The sequence below is a fragment of the Sorex fumeus genome, unplaced genomic scaffold (genome assembly GCF_029834395.1).
Source record: "Sorex fumeus unplaced genomic scaffold, SorFum_2.1 ptg000001l, whole genome shotgun sequence".
Lineage (NCBI taxonomy): Eukaryota > Metazoa > Chordata > Mammalia > Eulipotyphla > Soricidae > Sorex > Sorex fumeus.
Genome location: NW_026606058.1, coordinates 19,442 through 38,109, shown reverse-complemented (window position 1 = coordinate 38,109; position 18,668 = coordinate 19,442). Strand labels below are relative to the sequence as shown.

Genomic DNA, 18,668 nt, shown 5'->3' with positions numbered 1-18,668 from the left:
CGCCTGTATCTCACACCCAGTCTACTCCTATATTCCACACCCAGCCCATGCTTGTACCCCAAGCCCAGCCCATGCCTGTACTCCACACCCAGCCCACGTCTGTATCCCACCCACACCCAGCCCACACCTGTATCCCACACCCAGCCCACGCCTGTATCTCACACCCAGTCTACTCCTGTATTCCACACCCAGCCCATGCTTGTACCCCAAGCCCAGCCCATGCCTGTACTCCACACCCAACCCACGCCTGTACTCCACAACCAGCCCACGCCTGTACCCCACACCCGGCCCACGCCTGTATTCCACACCCAGCCCATGCCTGTACCCCACACCCAGCCCACACCTGTATCTCACACCCAGCCTACTCCTGTATTCCACACCCAGCCCATGCTTGTACCCCACGCCCAGCCCATGCCTGTACTCCACACCCAGTCCACGCCTGTACCCCACACCCAGTCCACGCCTGTATCCCACACCCAGCCCACGCCTGTACCCCACACCCAGCCCACGCCTGTACCCCACGCCCAGCCCATGCCTGTACTCCACACCCAGTCCACGCCTGTACCCCACACTCAGCCCACACCTGTATCTCACACCCAGCCTACTCCTGTATTCCACACCCAGCCCATGCCTGTACTCCACACCCAGCCCATGCCTGTACCCCACACACAGCCCACGCCTGTATCCCACACCCAGCCTACTCCTGTATTTCACACCCAGCCCATGCCTGTATCCTACACCCAGCCTACTCCTGTATTCCACACCCAGCCCATGCCTGTACCCCATGCACAGCCCATGCCTGTACCCCACGCCCAGCCCACGCCTGTATCCCACACCCAGCCTACTCCTGTACTTCACACCCAGCCCACGCCTGTATCCCTCACCCAGCCTACTCCTGTATTCCACACCCAGCCCATGCCTGTATTCCACACCCAACCCATGCCTGTACTCCACACCCAGCCCACGCCTGTACCCCACACCCAGCCTACTCCTGTATTCCACACCCAGCCCACGCCTGTATCCCACACCCAGCCCCCGCCTGTACTCCACACCCAGCCCACGCCTGTACCCCACACCCAGCCCACACCTGTATCTCACACCCAGCCTACTCCTGTATTCCACACCCAGCCCACGCCTGTACCCCACACCCAGCCCACACCTGTATCTCACACCCAGCCTACTCCTGTATTCCACACCCAGCCCATGCCTGTACTCCACACCCAGCCCACGCCTGTATCCCACACCCAGCCTACTCCTGTATTTCACACCCAGCCCATGCCTGTATCCTACACCCAGCCTACTCCTGTATTCCACACCCAGCCCACGCCTGTACCCCATGCACAGCCCACGCCTGTATCCCACACCTAGCCTACTCCTGTATTCCACAGCAAGCCCATGCCTGTACCCCACACCCAGCCCACGCCTGTATCCCACACTCAGCCCACGCCTGTATCCCACACCCAGCCCATGCCTGTATTCCACACCCAACCCATGCCTGTACTCCACACCCAGCCCATGCCTGTACCCCACACCCAGTTTATGCCTGTATTCCACACCCACGCCAGTCCTGATGCTTCCAGCTTCGATATTCCCAGCCTGTTGGTCTGACAAGAAGCACATAAATCTCCTATTTAATCCAGTCTTTGCTGCAAGGCTGCTGAGGTCTACCAGATTATCAGTCACATCTAACGACAGGCTGCTATCACGTGTGACAGAGAGGTGTTGGGCTCATTCTCTTCAGATGCTCTTTGTACACTTTACAAACACTTTCCCTATGTCCACTCATAGGTTCATGGCCATTGTGAGTTGTGCCTCTGTCCTCTTGGGAGGCTGTGCTAGTGTAATGGTGTGAGACGTGCTTGTCTCTTTCACTGAAGCCCTGCCAACACTCCCTCTGCACAAGCTTGGTAGGGCTGCCTGCCACCAGCATCCGAGCCCATAAAGCTTTAGAAAGACACATCCCCATCTGTATGTGGGAAAGTGCTCAAAGAGCAATCAGAGCTTGGGTTCCTATGGCCAGCTAGAGAGCCTGGGGGGAGGGGGAGGATGGCTGTTCTGGCTGGGGTCGCGCTGAGAAGAGGAAGAAGGACACGTGCAGAGGCTGGTGAGGGATACCCTGACTGAGGTCCCTGGAGCCCCAGGGTGGCTATGTGTGGACTAGGGTGCCTGGATAGCAGGTGGTTTTGGCTCAGAGTCTCCATAACCCGGCCATCAGGCCACACTGAGGCCAGCTTCATCTGCTGGGCCTGGGGAAGAGTCTCAGGGACCAAGGAGCGGGGGTTGGCATGAGATAAAACCAGAGAGCAGGAAGAGTCACAAGCACCTGCACCCACACTCATGCTGCTGGTGCAGTTCCCAGATCAGGCACTGCTCGTCAGCATGGACTGAGACTCTCTCTCCAGCCCTCGATGTGTGAAGAGCCGGAGGGGCTCAGACAAGGTCGAGCTGGTACTCAAGCAAAGAAAGAACAGAAACAGGACAGTCCTTGTTCAGAGTCCAGGCTCTTGGCAGTGCCTCAAGGAGAAACTTCAGGGCAAGGAGCCAGAGAGACAGGACAGCGGCCAGGATCCCTGAAACCGCAGCAGTGTGGGGGGTAAGCAGTCTGTGTGTATGGACACTCTGTGTGATGGACAGCCTGTGGTGATGGACAGTCTCTGTGTGATGGACACTGTGTGACATACAGTCTATGTGTAACAGTTAGTGTCGATGGGCAGTCTGTGTGTGATGGACAGTCTGTGTGTGATGGACCCTCTGTATGTGAGAGTCCATGTGTGACAGTGTTGATGGACAGTCTGTGTGATGGTCAGTCCGTGTGTGATGGAGAGTCTATGTGTGACAGTCACTCAGTGTTGATGGGCAGTCTGGTGTGACGGACAGTCTGTGTGTGCTAAACAGTCTGTGTATGAGAGGCAGTATGTGTGTGATGGACATTTTATGTGTGATCGATTGTCTCTGTTGATGGATTGTGTGTGATGAACAGTCTGTGTGAGGAACAGTGTGTGATGGACAGTTTGTGTGTGATGGACAATCTGTGTGTCATGGACAGCCCTCAGTTCCCAACCACATCCCTACTGGAAAATCCAAGAACCACCAGTGGGAGTGGGGGATAGACAGGCCCTCATCTTCATGAACACCCCATTTCAGGTCTACTGATTTGCCAAATTGTTTCATAAGAGATTACATCCATTAGCAGTTGTTTGCTATGTGTGTGTGTGTCTGTTTGTCTGTCTGAGGATCAGACCAAGGGCTTCACACTTGCAAGGCAAGTGTTTACTACTAAGCTACCTCCTCACCCCCTGGGGAAGGTATTTTTTTTATTGTGCCCAGGAATTAAAGCTCATGGAAAATGTGCCACATTGCTCAAATGCCCTCAGCTTTTTAAGCCTCTTCACTTTTCAGAGCACTGTCTAGGATCTTGTCTTACCCACGAGGCCCCCTGCTCTCTGGAGGACACCAAAGGCTCACTGGGGTCAGGGAGGTGGCACAAAAGGTGACAGTACTTGACTTACATGTGGGAGACCCAGGTTTGATCCCCAGCACCACATGGTCCCCAGAGCAGTGCAGGAGTGATCCCCAGTCACGTGCAGAAATAACCCTAAATATTGAGTTCTCCAATTCTCCATGGTAACTCACAGTTCCAAAAGTCTGAATCTAAGCATTGGACATGGGAGTCTCCCAGTGGATGGTTCCACAATGAAATAGACCACATCATATTCAATTGGCGGTTTTGCCTAACCGATGTTGCTGTTGTCCCAAAATTCCAAACGGGATCAGACTGCCGTCTCCTTCGTGCAAAATTCTACCTCACAGAACGGGGAGAAAAGAATGCAAAGTTTAATAAGAGAACTCCCTGAATGACCGCCAACTGGGAGCTCTTTGGCTGTGTTGCAGCAATGAGGGAAGATGCCGTCATTGACAACATTGATGAGGAATACGATCGAATGATTCAGCACCTCCATGATTGTGCGAGGAATGCCAAGAGAGAGATAACCACAAAAAAACACCTTTCTTCGAACACTCTTGAACTTATTCGCCAACGTGGCTTGGCACATGCCTCAGGCAACCACAAGCGAACGTCTGAGCTGGCAAAACTGCAGAAAAGCAATCAAGGATGACCTCAAAGACAGAAGAGAAGCAGTGCTGGTAGATGTGGCAGAAGCCGGGAAAAGCATTCGTAATGCCCGCCTGTCCTTCACCAACTAAAGACCAAGATGACTGCCCTCCGACATCCTGATGGATCTATCACATCTTCCAGAAGGGCAATGGGGAAGATTATTCATGACTTCTACTCAGATCTCTTTAATAGCCACGTCCACTTGCACACATACCAAATTCCGCAGGATGGATATGTCATTCCCAATGTTCTCCCTTCCAAAATCCAACATGCCATCTCGTTGGTAAAGAAACAAAGAGCACCTGGCCCAGACAAGGTCAGACCTGAACACCTGAAGAACTTACCGTCAGTACTCATCAATACACTGGCTCGGCTCTTCACACACTACCTGTCTGAATGCAAGGTTCCATTCCAATGGAAAACCAGCAGGACTGTACTACTATACAAGAATGGAGACACCCATGACATTGGCTACTATCGCCCAATCTGCCCATTGTCTGTCATCTACAAACTGTTCACTCGAGTCATCCTGAATAGGATTGGCAGAACACTAGATGAAGGACAACCATGATAACACTCTGGGTTCTGAAAAGGATTCAGCTCCATCAACCATATCCACATAATAACCAAGCTCATTGAGGTTTCTCAGGAGTTCAATATGCCACTCTATCTAATATTCATTGATTTAAAGAAGGCCTTTTATTCTGTTGAGATGGAAGCAGTCATCGAAGCCCTAGCCAATCAGGGCATACAAACTCAAAACATCAGGATCCTCCGTGAGCTCTATTACAGATTCACTACCAGGATCTCACCATTCTACAAAGAAGTAATCATCCATGTCAAGAGAGGGGTTTGGCAGGGTGATACCATTTCACCAAAACTCTTCAGTGCCACCCTCAAGAACATCATGTGATGACTAGAATGGGAAGGAATGGGAGTGAAGATAGATGGTCGGCAACTACACCACCTCCGCTTTGCTAATGACATCGTTCTAATAACACCAAACATCAGCCAAGCGGCACAAATGCTGATCGACTTCGACCGTGAGTGTGGAAAGGTCGGATTACAACTGAATTTCACAAAGACAATGTTCATGAGAAACATTCTTGTTCCTGATATTCCATTCACTCTCAACGGAACCACCATCTCCGAATGCAACAGTTATATATACCTAGGTCAAGAAATCAATATGATGAATGATCTGGCACCTGAGTTGCGCAGGAGGAAGAGAGCGGCTTGGAATGCCTTCAAGAGCGTTGAAGAAATAACTAAGAGGACAAAGAACCTCCAGCTCCGAGCACATCTCTTCGATTCCACTGTCCTTCCTGCATTAACATATGCCTCAGAGATCTGGGCCCTACGAAAACAGGATGAGAACGCTATTTGGGTCTCTCAAAGAGGAATCGAAAGAACTATGCTTGGAGTATCACACTTTACTCAAATGAGAGATAGAATCCGGATCTCCGTCAACGCTCAAGAATCAGGGATGCTGTCTCATTTGCCAAGGCATAAAAAATCAGATTGGCTGGACACGTAATGAGGTTTAGAGATGACTGCTGGACTAGAGCCATTACTGACTGGATTCCACGGGACGTCAAAAGATCGCGTGGATGCCCACCTACAAGATGGTCAGACTTCTTCGTCAAGACCTTGAATGATTGGTTTGAGGTCTTCATGTTCCTAGAACAAGCAGATGCCATTGGGCTACGCTAGCATGCAACAGGGATGAATGGAGACGTTACTGGCGTCCGCTTGAGCAAATCGATGAGTAACGGGGTATCAAGTGATCAAGTGATTGAGTTCTCCCTATCCCCCAAAAGAAAGTGCTGCGTGAATCCAACATTTAGGAGGACACTTGGAGCAGTGAATGCTTTCCATAGAGGCAGGAGCCTAGGAGGTGAGGATGCAGAAGCATGAGGAAGGTGTGAGGGATGGAGATGGGGAGCCACAGGGTCCCTCCCAGCCACACCCACACCCACACCTGGGGGGTCGCACCACATCCAGGGGTTCCCGCCTAGGCCACACCACACCCAGAAGCCTGTGCTGACCCTGTCTCCCTCCCCCACCCTACGTGCGGACACTCTTCCTGCTGAGAAGAGGTGGCTGGGGGCCAGCCCTAGTGACCGCAGCTCCTGGCCAAGCAGATGGCAAGGTGCTGCCAGCATACATGAGGTCAGACATGGGTTCCTGTGGAGACACTCTGAAACGGCTCTGTTTCATTCCTCCAGAGGCCCAGCAGGCTTTATGGATGCTGCGGCCTAGCTCAGACCACTGCTGGTCTACAGGTCAGCAAAGGCTGAAAACTCCTGGTCTACCACCTTGGTTACAGCTGTGTGTCTGTGGGGCTGAGATAGGACAGTGGGGAGGGCACTGGCCGTGCACGTGTCTGACCCAGGCTCATCCCCAACACTGCACAGGAGCCCCTCTCCTGGGCCCTGCAGCTGGGGCTGGAGGCAGTGGTAAGGTCTGGAACAGTGAGCAGTCACTGCAAAGTGACCAGAGCTGGCCAGAGCTCCCTGTGCAGGGGACAGTGGGTGTCTGTGACACAGCCTGGAGTCCTCAAAGGTGGCCACTCCAGCCTGGAAGTGGCCACAGCAGGGCACAATGTCCTGAGGGAAGCGGCCAGGTAGGCGGGCTCGCGATCCAGCCCATGCTGCAGACTCACTTCCCTGAGCGGTACTCAGCCAGCCTGAGCTTCTTCCCGACCTGCTCTCCCACCCTTTTCTCATTTCCTCACTTTCCCATCTCCCCAAGCCTGGGGCCACCCTCCCTCTCACGTCCACTTAGTGACCAGGATGCTCCTCACGTCCTGAGGAGGCCAGAGGCTCAGGGGCACATCCTGGCTTGGGAAGGCCCTGGGTGCTGCCCCCAGACCACAAGAGAAAAGAGAAACAGACAGGCAGGAAGGCACCTACTTCCGCCACCCACTGCAGGGGTTCCGTGGGCTCTATAGCCAGTGTGTCTGTCCCCGGGTCTCAGGGTGCAGCCCATGTCCTGCCACCAATGCCCGGGGAGGGGAGAGGGGGCCAGCGTGATCTCAGAATTGGGGCGTCTGAGGGCGCCGCGGGAAAGCAGTGGAACCTCACTGGCTCTGATCTGATCTCCAGACAGATCTCCTGCGAGGCGGGGCCAGCCACCTCCCCCGCTGCCTGCTGCCCGGGGACCTGAGCTCAGCAAGACTGAGAAGCCTCTGGAGAGCCGCGGGGGAGTGCAGTCGCCAGGTCTGGGAGGTTGCCTCAGCAGTCGGAAGACATCGCTGGTTTGGATTTGGATGTAACTGTAGATTCATGGGACGTGGAAGCACTGTGCACCGCCTGTGGCTCCCGTGCCCACATCACATCCCACAGAGAGGACAGCAGCTCTGGGAGACTGAGGCAGCACCAGCGGGGACCTGCTGTCACTCAAATGGGTGTGTGTAAGCGTGCGAGTGCATGTGACCTGCAAGTATGTATGAGTGTGCATGTGTGCGTGTGTCCAAGTGTGTGTGTGCGCTTTTGTGTGAGTGTGCGTGCGCAAGTGTGTGTGCGAGCGTGTGCCAGAGTGTCATGTGAGCGTGTGCGCAAATGTGTGCAATATTTGTGAGCATGTGTGAGTGCATGGGAGCGAGTGTGTGAGCATGTGATTATGTGTATTGTGTGTGTGTGTGTGTCTGAGAGTGCACATGTGAGTGACTGTACACGGGGGTTTGGGTGTGTGAACAAGTTGCATGGTATGTATGTGTGAGCATGTGAGTATGACGTAGGCAGTTGGACAGGGAAGGGCCCATGGCTATGAAATTCCTCGGATGTAAGAAAACCAACAGCCGAACACTAAGAGCCCCCTTGTGAGGCCAAGGCTCACCATGGGAAGACTCACCTGGCCCCAGCAACAGACCCGGAGAAGGCTGGACCCCTTCTGGGAGAAGCTCCGGCAGGAACAAAAGGCCAGGAAAGGAATTTCAAAGACCATCTACCCGCTTGGCAACTGCCCTAGCAATGAACTTTTACTTAGGTAGAAGCCCCATGTGGGGGCTGGTTGGAGAAACCCTCTAAAAGTCACCTTGAGCAAAGGAAGACAGGAACCTTACCCAAAATCCTGGGTAAGTCCTAGGACTGACTCTTTTCCAGCAAAGAGCAAATCCTCACTCCAGCCTGAGTCCCTGGCTCCCTGAGAAACTGGGTGCTGGGGATCAACTCCCGTGCAGAGACCAAGTAGATGTCAGGTGTGACTTGACAGCCACCTGGTTGTGTTGGCCCGTGTTGTGCAGGGGCTCATTGTAGGCTTGATCAGTGCTCACCTTCCCAGAAGGTCTGGGGGAGCAGGGGCAGGTCAGGAGAAAGTCTCTCCCCCTGCCTCACATAAGCCACCCATGAGGGTGCACAGTACACCAACTTCAAGTGTGCTTGCATAGATGTGTTCGACTTTATGGAAGTGCGTGTGTACTCATGGGTGCGTATGCATAGGAGTGAGTGTGTGTGCATATGCATGAGTGTGTGCATGCATGTGTGAGCGTGTGAGCATGAATGGAGTGTACTATGTGTATACATGTGTCCCAGCTCTGGCTTTGTGGCCACCACCACCATTCACCGTCTCTCCCTCTCTCCCTCTTCTCTCCCTACTCTCTCTCTCTCTCTCTCTCTCTCTCTCTCTCTCATACACACACACCTCCCAGGCTGTTCCCAGGGCAGAGGGCAGCACAGTGGCGCCCTCAGGCCATCACCTGATGTGCTTTAACTTGACAGTCCCTGAGGCCCTTCACATTTGCATCAGACTGGCTCACTTTGTACAAGCAGCCTGCTGAGAACTGTGTTAGATATGGAAGGTCTGTGTTAGAGAAAAATTTTCTGATATGGACTGCGCTAGAGACATGTTGTATCTCATATGGACTGCATTAGAGACATGTTTTATCCGATATGAACAACATTAGGGTTCTGTTTTATCTGATACGGACTGCACTAGAGATGTTTTCTCTGATACAGATTGCATTATCAATATTTTCCCATTTTCTCAACAAAGAGTCAACCATGACCCAGGGAGGTACCAAGGAGAGGCACAAATCCAACAAGTCTGGCTCAGCCGACCTCTGGGGTGAGAATCTACAGGATACTTTACAACCATAAAGGAGAGTGGGGTGGGGAGGGCTTGGTGGTTGGTGGCCTTTCAGGAGAACCTGGTGACTGGACCTGCTGACCTGTCCTTCCCCACTCGTGTTCATGCCCAGACACATCCCAGAATGTCCTTCAGAGTCAACTCTTCTTACTATTTTTACTACTTTTACTTGGTGGGGTTAGGGGAGCTTTAGGCTTCCTTCTCACGCTGTGCTCAGTGATCTCTTCCGGTATGGCTCAGGGCATCAAACCTGTGAGCAGCTTGTGAGGCCAATGCCTACCCACTGTACTATCCTTCCAGTCCTCACCTTACCATTTCTTACCCATTATAAACCCGTGTAAATGTAAAGGCCCTCCAGTTGATCGTCGATTTGCTCGAGCGGGCCCAGTAACGTCTCCATTGGAGACTTTGTTGTTACTGTGTTTGGCATATTGAATACTCTCGGTAGCTTGCCGGGCTCTCCGAGAGGGGCAGAGGAATCGAACCCGGGTCGGCCATGTTGGCCGCTTGTAAGGCGAATGCCCTACCCGCTGTGCTATCGCTCCAGTCCGTGGCTTTGCCTCGCTTACAAAATAAACACGAAGGTCTTTTATCATTTTCGTCACAAACTAGGCCAATGCCAGAAGCCAGAAGCAGCAAACCCCACATGTCTCCCATTCCTGGCTCTTTCCGGTCTCCTCAAACATTTCTTACTTTCAAAAAGCTTAATTTGAATTTCCACTCAGGAAACACGCATGCTTTCCTACTGTAAATCTGTTGCCACTGGCAGTGCAGCCCTCAGAATAAGGCCTTCGGAGAGAAACATATTTTAGACCTTATAGTATTCCCACACCTTGTACCCTCAAATAGCTCACACGTTTCCTCCCATGGAGTCTGCGCTGAGAAGGGTTCCTGTTCAGGTTACCTGTCACTGGCTGGAGCTCACATCTCTTGGACATCAGATAAGGGCTGGAATAATGTGAAGATCAGTTATAACAGAGTCTCCACGAGGCTTCCATTTTTATATATTACTTTACATGGTCTTTCACAAATCATAAATATTACTTTACATGGTCTTTCACAAATCACAAAACCTTAGCTTGCAAAACTAGTAGTAACTTTTAAGGGCCAATTTAAAAAAAAGACAACTTGGTTGAGAAAATGTAAAATTGAGTTGAACTTTTTTTTTTTGCCTTTTTGGGTCACACCCAGCAATGCTCAGGGGTTACTCCTGGCTCTGCACTCAGGAATTACTCCTGGTGGTGCTCAGGGGACCATATGGGATGCTCGGAATCAAACTCGGGTCGGCCGTGTGGAAGGCAAGCGCCCTACCTGTTGTACTACCACTCCAGCCCCTGAGGTAAACGTTTAATTAACTAAAACCTTTAAAATAATTGTAAAAGGTATTAGAGAGAAATAAAGATAATCTAAAAGCCACTTCAGTAGAACTGGAGATATTATGGAGAAGTCGATTTTATTTATCAATGTAGTGATTAAAAATACTTTAAAAGAGAACTAACTTTTAAAAAGGAAGCAACGATTCAGAAAAAATATATACTCAAAGCAACGGATCAGGAAGGGCAAGGAGGGGCTCTGAGCACCACTCCAGACCCCAGGCTACCACCAACGAAGTTCCAATGCCCTCAGCGCTGAGCACCCAAGTGGTGTTCCCCACATCACACCTCGTTCAGACGTCAGACACGCACTTCCTCCCGACTCCTTCCTTGGCTGGACTGTTCAAGGATGCTCGGATGAGGGGCTGTGACTTGGGTACTGGAGTGTCTCCACTTGCGTCTCCACCATGCCAAATGGAAGGATTTGGTGAAGCAGCGAGACGCAGAAACAGCAAGACCACGTGGGTCGGAGGAAGGGCTTTGGCGTGAGCGGGGATTCCTCCCAGCCACCTTTCCCAGACACGCATGTGGTCGGTATCGGACACTGTCCCTCTGCAAAGGCTTGCCCAGCCCTGCCTGCAGGGGCCACTGATGCAGTTGTGGAGGCGCCCTCCTCCCTTTACCCCTCACAGGGGCTCAGCCCTGGTTTTTGACCACAGCAGCCCCCAGGCTGGGTGCTACTCCTGCAGCAGGCTGCGCGACACCAGCATCCTCATCACTTCGTTGCTACCGGCAAGAGGGAGAGACAGAGTAGCCAGTCCCTTGGGGCTGGAGCAATAGCACAGTGGGTAGGGCATTTGCCTTGCATGTGGCCGACATGAATTCAATTCCCAGCATCCCATATGGTTCCCCCAAGCAACGCCAGGAGTGATTCCTGAGTGCAGAACCAGGAGTAGTCCCTGAGCATCGGCTGGGTGTGACCCAAAAAGCAAAAAAATAAAATAAAATAAATAAAAAATTAAACACACTACAGCCAGTCCCACGCTCTGGGAGGTGCTGGTGGGGTAAGTGTCACCTAAACCCAGCTAGGTTTAAAACCCAGCCAGGCGCAGGTGGAAAAGTAGCAGGAAGTGAGGAGGAACTTTATATTACAACAACAGCAACAAAGTCTCTTGGGACAGAGGATGGTACAGCATGAGGGTGCCTGCTTGACACAGAACCGACCTGGGTTCACTCTCCAGCATCCCATATGGTCCCCTGAGCATGGCCAGGAGTGACCCGAGTGCAGAGCCAGGAGGAAACCCTGCATATTGCCATATGTGGCCCCAAAACCAAAACCAAAAAAACACCACACACACACACACACACATACACACACACAACAACAACCCCAAAATGATTTAAAACAAAAGTTTCTCTCAGGTGGTACCAGGTATGGAAGTCTGGTGGAGTGTGTGAGGAGTCTTTTATACACATAAAGCTATAAAGTTATGATCCTGAAATTCTATACTATTTTTAATCAGTGATAAATCAATTTGAAAAAAGAAAAAGGGGCTGGAGCGATAGCACAGTTGGTAGGGCATTTGCCTTGCATGTGGCCGACCCAGGTTTGATTCCCAGCATCCCATATGATCCCCCAAGCACGCCAGGAGTAATTCCTGAGTGCAGAGCCAGGAGTAACCCCTGCGCATCACCAGGTGTAACCTCAAAAGAAAAACAAACAAACAAACAAACAAAAAACACCCTCCCATTGGGAGTGAGTACAGAGGACAGGGCCACTTGCCTTGCACACGGTCAACCCAGGTTTGATCCCTGGCATCCCATGTGGTTCCTAAGCACTGCCAGGAGAGGTCCCAGAGTGCAGAGCCAGGAATACGCCTGAGCATCACATCACTGGAGTGTGGCTCAAAACAAAAAAAACAAAAGCCCTCCCATAAAAGCAGAGAAAAATACAAACCAGGATCAGGGAGCGGCTCAACAGGGGGGCTGCACAGACACTTCCCGTGCAGGAGGCTTGGTCCAGATTCGTGAGCACTGTCCAGGGACCCCTGGGCAGAGTCTGGAACAGTCCCTGAGCACTGCTGGGTGTGTGCCCCCACAAACAGAACAGTCAAATAAAAACAAACTGTCCTGGAGCCAGATCAACAGTACATCGGGTAGAGCCAACCTCGCATGCAGCCGACCCGGGTTCGACCCTGGCACTGTAAATGATCATCTGAACCCACCAGCAGCAAGCCCCGAGCACTTCCAGGTGTGGCATCCCACCCCACAAAAAAGATTGGTGGGGCCTGGAATCGCCCTATCCCTTTACACAAGGGCCATTTATCCCAATAAGGTTACAAGGCGGCATCAGCAGGAGGGAGGCTCCCTTGGCGAGCCTGCGGGATGAGGCCCACAGCAGAATGGACAGAGCAAGACGGGGGTACGAGTTTGCAGTAGGCAGCAGCTGCCTCCTCTGAGGCCCTTGCTGGTGATGGGCGCCAGAGCTCAGGCCCTGACAGAAACCAGGCTGGTAGGTTCAGGCATCTGCTGGCACAGACCCCTGATCTTGTGCGATTCTGGAAGACTGTAAATGCCCTGCGGCTAGAGCTCTCAGACTCCACCTCTGTCCCGGGGCTCCTGCAGCACCCATAACCCCTGCACATCAGTTCGGGAGTATTTCCAGCCCTGCCCTAGGGCTGTGCAGGACACAAACTTCTGGGGGGGGGTGGTCTGTGAAAAGTGTGGGGAACACAGCTGATGCTCAGGCTGTGGCCACGTTCCTGGCCTGCTGCCCACAGTGCCCATTGCCTGGCCAGGCACTTACTTTGTAGGTGAATGACCCCGAGTCACGCCAAGGGAGACAGTTCCTCTGGATGTGCCTCCCGGGCTGCTGGCTTGTTTGTTTTGGGGTCACACCTGGCAATGCTGGGTGCTGAGGAGTTACTCCTGGCTCTGTACTCAGGGATCACTCCTGAAGAGCTTGGGGGATCCTTTGGGATCACAATCACAAATCACAAATCATCCTGTTATTCGTCGATTGCCTCAAGCAGGCCCCAGTAACGTCTCCTTCATCCTAGCCCTGAGATTATATTCAAGGCTCTTTAGGAGAATGAGACCCATCATTGTTACTGGTATTTGTCATATTGGGTACGCCACGGGGAGTTTGCCAGACTCTGCCATGTGGGCAGGCTACATTCGGTAGCCTGCCAGTTTGTCCAAAGTAGGAATGAGATAATAAGATGTCTTAATAGGATGTCATGGCCGCGTGGTTCCAGGAGCTGGTTTTTATAGTCTCTGAGTCTTGGCCGTTGATGGGATGACCCGGCGCCAGGGGCCAGTTGGTGGGTGTGACCCCCGCCTACTGGAATTTGGAGGATCTGGGTGGAGGATGCTCGGCCCAAATCCAAGTAGGCTTGGAGATCTCGGCCCCGGAACCCGCGTGAGTTTGTCCTGGAGGTCTTTGGCTGCCGCAGCCCTGGTCGGGGCGGGGAGGAAAGCTCAACCCGCTCCCCTCCAAGGGGCCCCGGTGAGGACATCCTTTGGGATGTCTGGTATTAAACCCAGGCCGGCCAATGCAAAGCAAGTGCCCTCCCCACTGTCTGAAGGTTCCAGCCCGCCACTTACCCCGAGCGCCTCTGTCCTGAGGTTCTGGAACCTCTGAGGCCTGGGCTGCAGCAGCTGGGCCTGCCTGTGGGCTGGTACCACCGTTTCTAAGCAGTAACAACGAATCACTGCTGTTTTTCCTTTTGATTCGGGGCTGCCTCTGGCAGTGCTCAGGAATCAGTTTGTGCTGTCCTTAGGTGACCACGGGGTTCCCAGGCCAGCTGCATGCAGGGCACGCATCTCCCGGTGCCGTCTCTCGGCCCCACTGCTGGTGTTACAGAGGACACAAGGGCCCCGTCCTGGCTCATGGTCACCTCAGTGCTGGGCTGGAGGAGAAGCCGGGACTGACGGACAGAGCCTCACCTTCCCAGGATCTGGTGGACTCTGGAGTCGCGCATGTACTGCTGGACAGCGTAGTCCTTTAGGTACCCGTAGCCCCCCCCTGCATCTGCAGGGCCTGGCTGCAGATCTGTGGGCACAGCCACAAGGTCAGACCGGTGCTGGGCAGACCCAGCGGGCAGTTCTCCTCCAACCCCGCCCAGATCTAACCGGGGAAGCCCATCCCAGCAGGGCGTGGCTCTGCGCCTGGAGGGTCTGCTCCCCTCAGTCCACTGCATGGAGGGGGTGGGCTCAGTCTTTCCAGCTTCTCTCCAGCTGGGTGGGTGCAACACAGAACCGTGCAGTTAGATTGCGCAGAGCCACGGCGCCACCTAGTGGTGCAGCAGCCTCAACGCAGGCTCATCGCTGCTGCCGGCACGCAGCCAGGGAGGGAGCCGCATACACCCAGCCAGCGTCTGAGAAGGGCTGTGAGGGCAGGTGCAGCGCGACCCCTGGCGGACAGATGCGAGTACTGCAACCAGAGGGCGCCCGTGCAAAAGCACACGCGCGTGCCCGCCCAGCAGCAGCGTGCATGTGTGAGCACCACACCCAAGAGGTGTGACTGCAACCAGAGGGCGCCCGTGCAAAAGCACACGCGTGTGCCCGCCCAGCAGCAGCGTGCATGTGTGAGCACCACACCCAAGAGGTGTGACTGCAACCAGAGGGCGCCCGTGCAAAAGCACACGCGTGTGCCCGCCCAGCAGCAGCGTGCATGTGTGAGCACCACACCCAAGAGGTGTGACTGCAACCAGAGGGCGCCCGTGCAAAAGCACACGCGCGTGCCCACCCAGCAGCAGCGTGCATGTGTGAGCACCACACCCAAGAGGTGTGACCTGGGGATCACAACAGCTGAAGCGAAAGGACCGGAGGACACGGAGGTCAGGTTCCCACGCAGGGCACTCTGAGGAGTGTCCTGGTCCCGGGAGAGCCCTGCATCCACCTGAGCCGCGGTGGGGGACTTACAGCGAAGCATTCGCCCGTGGCAAAGAGCTTGGCCACGGAGCACAGGGCCACGGCGTCCTCCCGGTCCTCCTGCAGCGCCACGGCCGCGTTGCGGATCATCAATCTCGAGGCCACCAGCCTCGTAGCCATGACGGCCAACTTGACCTGCAGGCACTGGGCGCCGGGAGAAGGACAGGGGAGGTTTGTGGCAGCTGCACCGACTCCACGGACTGGCAAAGGAGGGACCCGCTGCCGGGGTCACTCCTGGTGGTGCTGGGGGACCAGGCGCTGCCTGGGGCTGTACCTGGAATCCCTGCACTCCGGCCTTTCCAGGTGTCTCCCTGCCCAGGAGGCCCCTTTCGTTCTTTCTTCATTTTTTTTTGGGGGGGGGGTGGGAGGTTGGAGGAAGGGCACATCCAGCAGTGCTCAGGGGTTACTCGTATTTTTACACCAAAAAATAGACAAGAACTGTGGGTGCTCTCCAAGTTATAAAAGTTACCCATTTCTCTCATGGGGTTACTCTTTTTTGTGGGGAAGGTAGTAATCCCAGCCTCTGCATTAGATGATCTAACTAGAGTACCACCTTCACAACTATAGACTTTTTTTATAGAATGTTCCCTTTGTCACTATATTGCTAAAGAATTTTATGCTATAAAAATCTCAACACATTTATGAAACTCCTCTTCCTCCCTCCTGCAGTGCTTTCACATAGGCAAGGTCTACGCTTTGCCACCGAGTCACATCCCTGTTCCTACGGAATGGTCTTAATAGCCAGTGAGAGAAAGGGGTGGGGGGAGTACCACTCATTAGTTACAATGGATAAAAGTATATTTATTTATTTATTTTGGGGTTTGGCAATGCCAAGGTTTCTTCCTGGCTCTGCACTCAAGAACCACTCCTGGTAGGTCTTGGGAGACTTATAGGATCTCCCAAGTTAGCAAGTGCAACCAGTGTTAGCAAGTGCAAGCCAAGAACCCTCCCGGCTATACTATCACTCTGGCCAAAAATGTTTTTAATACCTGCTGTACGATGACCATAGTTTAGCTGCAGCTCACAGTCTGCAAAGCAGACAAGATCCAAGAGACCTTGAACTCACTCCTAGGGGGTGGAGTAGGGGCTGAAGCAGGTGCTGAGCCTGCAGAAGAGCAGCAGCGTCTGCGGTCACACGGAGGGGTGTTGTCATGTCTGACGAACGCTCAGGCAAGGACGAAAGGATGGGGAGTGAGAAGCCTGTTCAGGGAGCCAATCAGAGAAGGCTTAGAATTATCAAGTTAAAGGTTTGGGAAAAAATAACCCTCATTCATATATTCAGGGGCATGGGAAGGGGTGGGGGTGTGCATGGTAAAACAGCGGAGTGGGGGACCCCTAGGTTCTACCCCGATCCCCTCCACACCCAACCCCATTCCACCAAAACGGAACCAAACCACAGAAAAAGGCCAGACAAAAGAATGGGACTCAAATGAGGCCCAAGCGTGGAGCCCGGGGTGCACGCAAAGGGAAGGAAGTTTTCAGTGGGAACTGGGAACTGAGGGTGGGCATCGGGAACGGTTGGCGGAAGACAGAGCGATGACGCTGGCCACGAGTCCCTCCAGCCGGCAGGACTGTCAAGCGACACGTGGAACCCATCAAAACCCAGAAGAGGCTGGGAACTGGGCTCTGACCCTTCCAGCCAGCCTCTTACTGCAACCAGCTTCGAAGTTTCTGCAGAAGACAGCCTGGGGGGACCGGCTGCATGCTGCCTGGATACTGGTGGACACTGCGAGGCAGCAGGAAACTGGTGGGTGGCAGTGGCTAGCTGCCAGTGTAAGGTGCCCAGGCCCAGCGTTGCTTCCCACAGCCTGACCCCGCCAGTGGACCCACCTTCAAGGAGAGGACTGGAAGAGCTGCTGCAGGTGGCAGGCCTTTTGGGCTGAGTGGGCGGCGCTCCCCGAATGAAACATGACCAGGCGTAGAACCCGGAGGGGCAGCCGCGGCCTTGGGGAACACACGCACCGCACTCAGAAGGGAAGCGGGAGGAGACTGAGGACAGAGAATGCTGCTGGGAACTGCACAGTCCGGCGGCCAAGGCCCACGCTCCTCGCACCCCCCACCCCCCGCGGGGGGCCACATGCCCAGCACACGACGAGCTGCAGCAGCGTCGCACGGCCATGGCCACGGGGTCCGAGGTCCAGCAGAGAAACTGTCGCGGCTGCTGACAGCCACGGCACATGGCGGGCGCGGGGCCTCGGCGGAGGTCTGGGCTCACGGGCACCTATGCGGTCACGTTGGCTTTTAGGGGTTCCCAGGGCTGCCCAAGTCCGTTGCTAGGATTGTTGCCAAGGGGGGGCGGGGGAGTCAGAGCTCACTAATGCGGGCCAGGTGTATTCAGGTGTGTCCCTGGAAACCTCACCCAGGCAACACGTGGCCAATCAGAGTGGGAATGGGAGGGTTGGGGGGTGGGCTGCGGGAGTGGATAAAAGACAGTCCCCAGACCCACTTCTTCCTTTTGCCGGCTCTTGGACTTTCTCGCTCTCGGGTCTCCAGCGTCAGGTAGGGCTCTCCGTCCCCAGGGCCTGGCACAGGCAGGCTGCTCGGGTCCAGCTCGGCCGGTTGCAGGCAGGGCCGGCTGAGGTTCGGGTCAGGCTGGACTCCGACGCCTGGGCAGCGATAAGGAGGGGGGTGCAGGGGGACTCGGAGACTCTCGGTGCAGTGGGGGGTCCAGCGACAGGCTCAGAGCACGGGGGTCTCGCCCACCACGGCCGGAGACTGGGGGAAGAGCAGGGGGGGGACAGAGAGGGAGGCGGGGGTGTGACCTGGTCCTATCACGGGCAGAGAGACCCGGGGGGTCCGGGAGCCCCCCCACCCCCTTTATCCTATAGTCAACTTGGGGTAGGTCTGCTCCCACTCAGAACTGCCCCTGGCGGTGCTTGGGAAATGAGGGGCGTTTGGCACCCCAACTGGGCCGCCCACGTGCCAGGCTCAGCCCCGCCCACGCCACCTCCCCGGCTGTTCCATTTCGAAGGAGGGACGCATTTCTCAGCGTCACGCCTTTCAACTAGTCTTTCGCAACTGGGGTGGGGTCAACTGGGGGTGGGGGTCTCGCTTGCAAGAGCCTGGGGGCATAGCGTCCGGTGTGCCTCCTGGGGCTGGGCCCCATTCCCGCTGCCTGGGGGCCTGGGAGCCCCGTGAGCCTCGTGCGGGTGTGGCCTCGCCCCGAGCTGCCTGGGGGCGTGGCCTCGCCTTTGAGCCGCCAGTGGGCGTGGCCTCCC

The 18,668-nt window shown here is 54.6% G+C and overlaps 1 protein-coding gene across 1 annotated transcript in view; it reads right to left on the bottom strand.

Moving 5' to 3' along the window:
* The window catches only part of GLB1L3 (galactosidase beta 1 like 3), a 53,524-nt gene extending 37,954 nt beyond the window's left edge, over positions 1-15,570 (bottom strand). Inside the window, exons 1-3 of the mRNA XM_056112824.1 lie at positions 15,442-15,570; positions 15,118-15,130; positions 14,464-14,569 (exon numbers count right to left, since the gene is read on the bottom strand). Coding sequence (XP_055968799.1) covers positions 14,464-14,569; positions 15,118-15,130; positions 15,442-15,570 — 248 coding nt within the window. The remainder of the gene's footprint in view (positions 1-14,463; positions 14,570-15,117; positions 15,131-15,441) is intronic.
* Between the last annotated feature and the right edge of the window lie 3,098 nt (positions 15,571-18,668).